This window comes from Dermacentor silvarum, chromosome 10 (assembly GCF_013339745.2).
Source record: "Dermacentor silvarum isolate Dsil-2018 chromosome 10, BIME_Dsil_1.4, whole genome shotgun sequence".
NCBI classification, from domain to species: Eukaryota; Metazoa; Arthropoda; class Arachnida; order Ixodida; family Ixodidae; genus Dermacentor; species Dermacentor silvarum.
Genome location: NC_051163.1, coordinates 43505888 through 43514647, shown reverse-complemented (window position 1 = coordinate 43514647; position 8760 = coordinate 43505888). Strand labels below are relative to the sequence as shown.

At 48.3% G+C, this 8760-nt stretch overlaps 1 protein-coding gene across 1 annotated transcript in view; it reads right to left on the bottom strand.

Moving 5' to 3' along the window:
- Positions 1-8543, bottom strand: part of LOC125940919 (RING finger protein 151-like) — a 77580-nt gene extending 69037 nt beyond the window's left edge. Inside the window, exon 1 of the mRNA XM_049657636.1 lies at positions 8239-8543. Within this exon, the coding sequence (XP_049513593.1) occupies positions 8239-8415 (177 nt within the window). The 5' untranslated portion in view covers positions 8416-8543. The remainder of the gene's footprint in view (positions 1-8238) is intronic.
- Positions 8544-8760: the final 217 nt, after the last annotated feature.

The window sequence follows — 8760 nt, the reverse complement described above, 5'->3', positions numbered from 1 at the left end:
AGTAGTCCCAACCATGCTTAGCTAGACTTAACCAGGCTCAGCTTCGCCAGTTCACAGAGGTATGTGTCATTGCGCTTGGACCCTTTTTGCACTACCGCCAGGATCGGCCTACAATTTCTGTCCGCAGGTTACGGATTAACGCACGGTTTAAACAGCTCCGCTGTTAAAAAACCGCGAGAGCTACTCACTCTTATATGACGTGTGCACACTAATTATGCATGTGAGACCGAACAACAGAAAAATATTATTTTTCGATTCTATGCCTTTTTACCATCAGCCATCCGCAATTGGTCAAAAGTTTTCGGGCTGCGTCCACTTCGCCTGTCTGTCACCTGACGTCCAAAAACCGTGAAAAATCACTGCGTCAAGGTGGCTTGTACGCATTAAAGATGCATTATTATGCCGATCAAAACTTAATTTTCTTTTTAATAGCCGGACACTGCCCCGTTCCGACATCAATAGAAGGTGGGTACCCGCCGATCGCTCTGGCACTGCCTAGTCGGAGCTGCCGTGGAGAATGGATTTATTTGCCTATATTAAAAATTTTGCGTGACATTATGTGATTGTCGAGTCCTTTCAGCACGAAAACGACATCGCTATGTCAAATTTTCTTCACTGAAGATTCGTTTTAGCTGCATTGTTACGTTTCCGTTGCACGCCGACGTAATTTTATAGCAGACACCGAAAGCTAAGTAGGAAGAAGCAGGGCAAACGCAGACGCCGGCAACACCCTGCTCATCAGGTTATCTACTTTCACTGGGCTAGCCCGGCCCCACGTTACCCCCTCCACTTCTGCGTGCTCATCGCCCTTGGTCAGCCTATCAGGTAAGAAATATATGTTAAGTTAGGCAATGCTATTCCTTTTGAAAGCAAACAACATGTGACCTCCTACAAAATAGGAGAGCGTTTCAATAGCCTTCTCAAACAATGCTGCGAGTCACCGCCCGATGCTTGCGTTGGCGGTTACGTAAATTGGACATCAGGTGATTAGAAGGAAAACAGATTGGAATAGTTTTACGTTATAGGGTCCCAGCCATCGGCCCGCCTAGACTTTGTACCCAGCGCAGATCGCTTTCTAGATCGGGGCCGCGCGGCCGCGCTCAGCCGCGCCATACGTAGCCGCCACGGGAGTAAAACGTCCCCCACTTTCCCTGCGGCCTTGTGCGCGATGGAAGACGGAGCGCTTTTTCCCCGCCTTCCTCCCTTGCGCACGCGAGACTGAGCCACTATTCTTTGCTCACCCTCTCATGCTTTCACTTTACCCATACCATACGGCGCACAGCCACGATGTTATCGCACTTGGACATTATACGAAACATCACGTCGACGACGATGGCGGAAATGTGCCTGGAGTGTCCATATATTTGCAATCGCAATAAAATTATGTGGATACGACTCAGTGTGGTGAGCAGAGTAAGCGAAGCTTTCTATGCTGTTTGCTTTGACTGACGATAGTACGCGGTGATCTTAACAGTGAATGTTTAATTTCTTCAGCATTTAGTGCAACCCGAGAGTGGTGAGTTGATGTTCTGCGTGCACCTGTTTGTCCGTATAATACACACAATACCCAGCGAGACGTGCTTGCTTGAGGCATTGTTGTGCGCCGTTTTTCATAACCTTCGAGATTGAGCCACCAGGCTTCTAAGATGAATCTGGCACGCTTCCACTCGCACCGGCAACATACGGCATCCGGCCGCGATGTTATCGCAGTCGGACTTCACACGGAACATCGCCGCGACAGCGAAGGCGACGCGGATGACGTCGGCGTAAATGCGTCTGGAGTGTAGTAAAAAAAATAAAGTTGTGTACGGGAAATACCGCTGCCATAAACTAGAAGCTTGTTTCCCCACAGTACGACTGAGTTTGTGGAGAAACAAACGCATTGTTTGTTTCCTTCGTATTTCCAAGCGATTTGGTGCGACTGCATTTAAAAGCCCGGAATCAGGTTAGTCATGTCCGAACGATCGTCAGACCAGTGTTTTGTTGCGCTACGAGGACATTGTAAGAGTCACCTTACGAGAGGAAATATTCCCGACAAAGCGGGGCTCCGAGAAGTATTCTCAAGAGATTACCAATTTGCTCAGCTAAGCAATCGTGTGGCTCACAGCAGGCCCTACAACAATTGACCCGGTGTAGTTCAGCGGTTGCGGCTCCACTTTCTCAAACCTTCACAACCTTACCTTCGCGTATAACGTGCGAGATTTGCGTACACTTAAGAGGCACGCATGATTTTAGTTATACTTCCGAACTGAAAAACGAAATCGCGCAGAACCTCCTCTGGGAGTTGCCTAAGTATGCACAAGCATTGTGCCGCTTGCTAATCCCCACGCTACCCGGTGTCATCATCAATGTTATGAAACTTGATTCGACCAGCATAAACCCTTATAAACCCTCATCGGTCGTTATCAACCTTATCGAACACGATCCGACCCTTACGAACTATTATCGGTCCTTATCAACCTGGATGTTCAGCTAAGCTGTTACAAAACCACCACTACAATTGCTGAGGGAGCATGCAATGTTTATTCATGGTTCGGATGCTTGTTTTGCACTTGTTCTTTGTTGAAACGTGTGCTGTTCTGTGTATTGTAGGAGTGATCTGAATGAATGTATGCGCTGTTCGCTTCACTTCGCTGAGCGCTTGTAGCCTCTGCCTTACGTGGTTATGAGCCACGTAAGGCAGAGTTACGAGTTATGACGGACGGAGAAATTTCTCATTTGGTAGGCATAGAAATGCTTATGCATTTAAAACTAAAACGGGATGGTTTATTAAACGAGACGAAGCTGCTGATTTTCGCTGTAACACGGGGACTATCTTTTCCTCTTTATTTAGTTCCGTCACGCGCACTATAGATCATGAGTTTGTCCTTTCAATTTGTTTTTACACTGATAATATTCAAACCTTCGCATTGTCGGCACATTGCACTAAACAAACGTAACACACGTAACAAATTAAGTAAACACCTAACAAGTAACACGTAAACACACGTAACAAGTGCTCTATTTGGCGATGTCCTTTTGTGTTTGCCTAATACTAAATCTGTCTAAGCACCTTATCTCTCTAAATACCAAATGAAACACTACCATGCACCGAAACTTGAGAAAAAGGGGGGCGCGCAACCAGGCTTCGCGCTTCGATGGCACTCCATAAAGCCATTTGGCCCGCTCCTTCTTACAGAATCTAATACCATCATCTTTCTTTATACGTCATGGCGCAAATATGCATCACAGCTGCACATTCGTGTCCATTTTTGACATGATCCGCAAGCTCTTTCCCATCAATTCCACGGCAAACGAATATTTTGGCCCTGTAGAGATGCTTTGCCGCATTGTAGCCAAACAAAAGCGCCCCAGGAAAAAAATTCAGCCAGCGGATTAAAACCAAACAGGACCTACACATATAGAGAGACCTAAAGTATGTGCCACTAGAGTGCAATTAGCGGATGAGTTTTTACTGTGCTGCAAACTACATTTTAAAAATCACCCCATGCATTTTCAATGGGTCTACAAAAGTGCCCCAGGAAAAAAATCCAGCCAGTGGAATTAGACTACACTCGACATATACCGTGAGAACGTTGTCGGGATCGAGTGCCTAAAGTGCAAATCGCGAAAAATGAGCCATTGCTCAGTAATCGATTTTTTAAAAATGCTTCCCATAGAGTTACGCCAACCGCATCGCCCCAGGGTCGGCTTTGTCGCAGTAGTCGATGTCCCAGATTGCTGGACTTGGGATGAACCCTGTGAGCCTAAATGTACATATAGAAATGATCCTTTGAAGCCAAAATGTAAAAAAAAAGAAAATATGGCGTTTTACAGGTCAAAACCACCATCTGATTATGAGGCACTCCGTAGTGGGGGACTCCGGTTTAATTTCGACCACCTGGGGTTCTTCAACGTGCGCCTAAATATAAGTACACCTAAACGTACGTTCACATGTGATGCCAGATGCGAAGACCGTGTTGTAGTTATTGAGAAGCCCGTTCATGGGGACCGGATTGGGCGCGAGGAGATACTGGGCCAATGGAATACTAGAGAAGCAGGTAGGCCAGCTGTAGACGATTTGGCACAGTGACACAAATTCGTTAGACAAGAGCACCATTGTTGAGTTAAATCGTTCAGAAAAGTGCGCTACAGCACAATGTAGGCAGGGCAGTGCAGTTGTGGACGGCTCCCAAGTATGCGAGCAACGGTTGCGCAAATGCCAGAAGCTGCATTATCCCTAAGTGTTTGAAGCTCACCGCCAGTCCAGGTCGGAATGAGAGGAATGATTCACCCGCTAATCATTCAGACTTTGCGGTTGAGACGGAAGCCGTGACCGACGAGATGCGTGTGCGTCATCATGAGATGCGAGTGGAAGGGTCGGAAGTTAGCACCAGAAAGCCTGCCAGGAGAAAGAAGTGGTGTCGCAGTCAGGAATGCGGCAGAGAAGGCAACGCAACTGAATAAAACAAAAGGCGCTAAACCCTGTGGGGAGTGCAGTCAAGGAGTTCGAAAAGCGAATTTGTCGGTGGGAAAGTTTCCAGTGAGAGCGCGTCCGAGCCGCCGGGTGTGGAAGCAAGGGGGCAATTATCCAAATATTAGAAGCATGTCCAGGTAAAAGAAAGCAAGTATAGTAAAAGACAAGCACGTCATTCGAACTCTATTTTGTGGTCATGTTTATTGCATCAATAGTATCGGTACATAATGATCATGATGGGTGGGTGCTGCTGTTGATAACACCGCAGAAGCAAATACACAATAAGAAAGAGAATAAAAAGCTTGCCTGCAGTCATAAAGCATTGACTGAACCTTCTTCATAGCGAGTGCGCACAGAAGTTTTAACGCAGTAGCAATAAAGACCCCGCGTCAGGCTGCAAATCAGGCGTGGGTGTCGGTGTCGGCTTCGACGTCGACGTTAAGCATCGGCGCCTGGCGGAAATAATCATGCCGACCCACATCATCCCGAAGCACCCCGACCACAGGTCCTCCGCTTAGTGCAAGGCGTTAGTGAACAAAAATTGAATTTCTCAAAGTAAAATTCGTCAGAAAAATCGTAAAGTAAGACTTAACCACAACCTACAGACGTGATAGCGTCGGATTGCACTTTGAATATACGAGAAAAAAGCCTAATAAGCAGCCAGATATTTTTTTAATGCTATCATGTTCCACTCTTAAAGGCGAAGATTAAGCGTCCTCCAATTCTGATGGTGTTTCGCTGTACTTTGGTTCTAGGCAACATTGAGGGGAATGTTGAAAACCGAGCCTTTCGAAATTTGTATCGGGCCCCATGTCGCAGAAAATACAGTGTCGGTGTCAGCGTCAACGGCTTCCAATAACGCTATCGCGTTCCACTCTTAAATGCCAAGCTTAAGCGTACTACAAATTTTTTGCTATGCGAGGACCCGGGGTGCGGGGCACGCTGCTCTTACATTCCCCTCTGCCGTGCAAAGTGTCTGATCGGGCGGCCACTATAGGTCCATGCGTCTGCTGTACGTCGAATGAAATGGATCGTTAAAGCTGGCCCCTGTGTGCATCAACCACGCGAAACCGCACAGTCATTGTCAGATAGCGCACAAGCTCCCCAGAAACCTTCTCGTAAAGACTTCACGAACCACGGCTGTATATGGAAATTTCCTTCCCTGCGGTATCTTGTTTCAAACTATCCATTGCATTTGCCATTCGGGTTAACTTTTTTTCGATGGCTCTATGGGGCGCCGTCACGCGCCGGGCCAACCGTGATCGGTGCGAGGGGTGAGAAATGAAACGAAGCGGCGCAAAAAGTGGCCGCTGATCAGATTTTCGCGCGGCTGGTGTATTGTCGACAGCCTTCGAGTGAAAGCATGCAGAGCGCGTACTGTGCAGTTTGAAGCTACACGGACTGTTCCTTTGGCGAAGAAGTTATTAAGGCGAAAGCCTTTAATGACTCATGCTCACGGCGTCCGACCGTTCGTCCGTCCGTGCCCTAGAACGGTGGCAGCTGTGGCCTCTCCCCTTCACACTCTCTCCGCAATCACGGGATGGCACAGCGGCGCATAGCAACACTTGCGCCGCCACAGCTGTGGCGTCTCCCCCTTACACTTCCTCAGCAATCACGTGATGGCACAGCCGCGCGCGCGGGACCACTCCTTCGTCAGACGTCTCGTTGAAGCAGTCGAGTTATTCGGATGGCTCCCAAGCGGCCCGGTGATGATTCGACGGCAAGCGGTTCGGAGAAGCGCCCCAATAATGTGGATTCCCCCGATACCAAACGCCAGTAGAAGAATGAGCGAATGTGCATGCGGCGGTAGTCAGTCGAATGGGCACAGGCTTTCGCCGAACACACTTTGGAATTTACAAAGTGTCCTTTAATTTTTTTTTTCACCGGAACCACACCTGGCATGATTTTTGTGAACATTGGCAACAGTGCTTGCTGCTGAACAGTTCATACCTAATATTTAATGGTTCCTTAAGCGAGCATACGAGTACGTGCACTGGTCGCGCAATTCTACGTAAAAAGCTAAAGATCCCATTTATATAGCTCAGCAATATCAGACATCTGGCTAGTTGCTAGTTGGAAGCTAGAGCATGTGTATACTGTGTGCCTTCAGTCTCGCCCATTATTTTCATGCTACGAAGTTAGGTGAGAGATGACATCCTAAGTCCCCTTGTACAATACACATTGCCTTCAACGTTTTTTCGAAATTCCGTCTGAAGTGATTCCGCAAAATGTTCATTCTGGGTATTAACTCCGGTGGCTGTGTAACTGCAATGATGTGGTTTACTCATATTGTTGTCAACTGCTTTCGAGAGACTTGCCACTAAATTGATCTGGACATCTGTGTCGTCCCAGACGGCCGAAAGCAACCTTGAGGTGTGTTTCGAAATCGCAGAGATTGCGTGACAATACCGAATAGACCAGCAACAAGGCAATATACTACGCGTAGTTCTATCTTCACCTCTGCGTTTAGGCAATGAAATAGAGTTTTTACCACAGCAAACATGACGAGATGATGGATATAGTTATTTTTTTCGCGTACATGGATGCGCAGGTTTTGGCATCTAAAAGTGGTACTTAAAAAAAAACTTCAAGCTATGACAACAGAAGGCGAAAACCACCTTGAAGTGCGATTTCGTCGGATAGCTGTATTCGGGTCTCAGAAGGATATAGGTACGACGACAGCAGGAATAAATCTTTCTTGATATTTTTTTTATCAATGACATTTGGAGCAGTGCGTACATCAGGCCTGTCGCAGACTTGCGTAAATGTAGACCACAACAATCGCGTCTACCCGGTGATATATTTACACGTTATTACATGAATTCGACGTTTAGATACAGGTTCCCGTCGATTAAGTAATTGCCATCTTTTATCTTCCGCGCTTCTATCTTCTCGAACGGTATCGGAAGGTTACAATAGCCTGGTTGTGGTTTCCGATAGTACAAATATTCCGCGCTCGTTAGAGCTATCGAAAGCCTGATGTCCTCCCTTTCATCTCTCAGATGCGGTATGATTAATGTGACACGCTTTGCGAAAGGCCAATTCACGTAGTTGTCCCAAGGACCGCTGCGGAGAATCAGCGAGAAGCCCACGATAAACGTAGCTTTCCTGGTGAATGTCTCACACTGGACACGGAATGTGTAGCCTTGCAGAGTGCAGAGTTCGCCTGCTACTTGCGTACTATTCGAGAAACTCAATTCACCAAGCTTGTACAATGTTATTGCGCTACCACGAGCGCTGGCAGTGCGGTACGGCCCATGTGGAAAAACCGCGTTGATAGCGCTTTCGGGTGACGGACACTTCAAGTCGGCGATTTCCTTCGCCACAGAAATCAGCTGAGCCTCCAAGCGGGCGTTGCGCTCTCCTAGGGAGTTCACGTCGTTGACGATAGCGTCTTTTGCCGTTTCTTCTTTGGACACGAATTCACGCAGCCTCTCGAGGTCTTGCTTCATTCGCGTGATCTCTTCGACGGCGACGCAAGCGTTTGTCCCACTTACGTCCCGGGTCACGGAAGTAGCCGAGTCGCGACACGTCTTGCTGTGGCTCGCTGCCTCGTTTCGGCACACCCGTCCACCGCACTTCGAGCACTCGACTGCGTCGCATTCGCACGCGAGTAAGTGTTCCCCGAGCTCACTCAGTTTGCCGGTGAAGGTGCAGTTGTCGGTGCCGTTGAGGCAACGGACGAGAAGCTGCTCCAGTTCAGACTGCTCGAACTTGAAAGGCACGACGCTGGACGTCGTGACATGGCGGTCGTCCAGAGGGCAGGAACCCGCCGCTTTAACCTGGCGGCCGCAGGGGCCGTCGCACACGACGTGGCAGCAGGGAAGCAGCTGAGTGCTGGACGGAACGAGGCCGCAGATGCTGCACACTCGAATGGCGGGCAGCGGCTCGACGAAGGTGAGGCGTCGCCGCTCGAGGAAGACTCCGAAACCAGTCAACGTGTACGTCGCGTCAGTCATTTTCGAAATGCGTCTGAGCTGACGATACGCTCGCAAAGAATCGAGCAGCAACAGTCTGCTGTCGTCACCAGATGTTTTCAGGAGCGGGCCCAGGCAACGATAAGCAACGAGAACACCGCACGAACGTAAGGGGCGCCGGTGGGAAGGCTCCAAGATAATAATGGTAATACCGATAACACAGCCTATTGCTGACGTCAGATGCGAAAGGAGATAGGCACGCGGCGCTACGCGGCGTTAAAGTCCCTATATAGAAAAAGTACTGACATCTACTCTTTCCTCGGCCGTCTCTTCTCCTAAAGCGCTTGTTTTTTTTTTTTTTTTCTTTACTTTTTGCTTGCGAAAGCA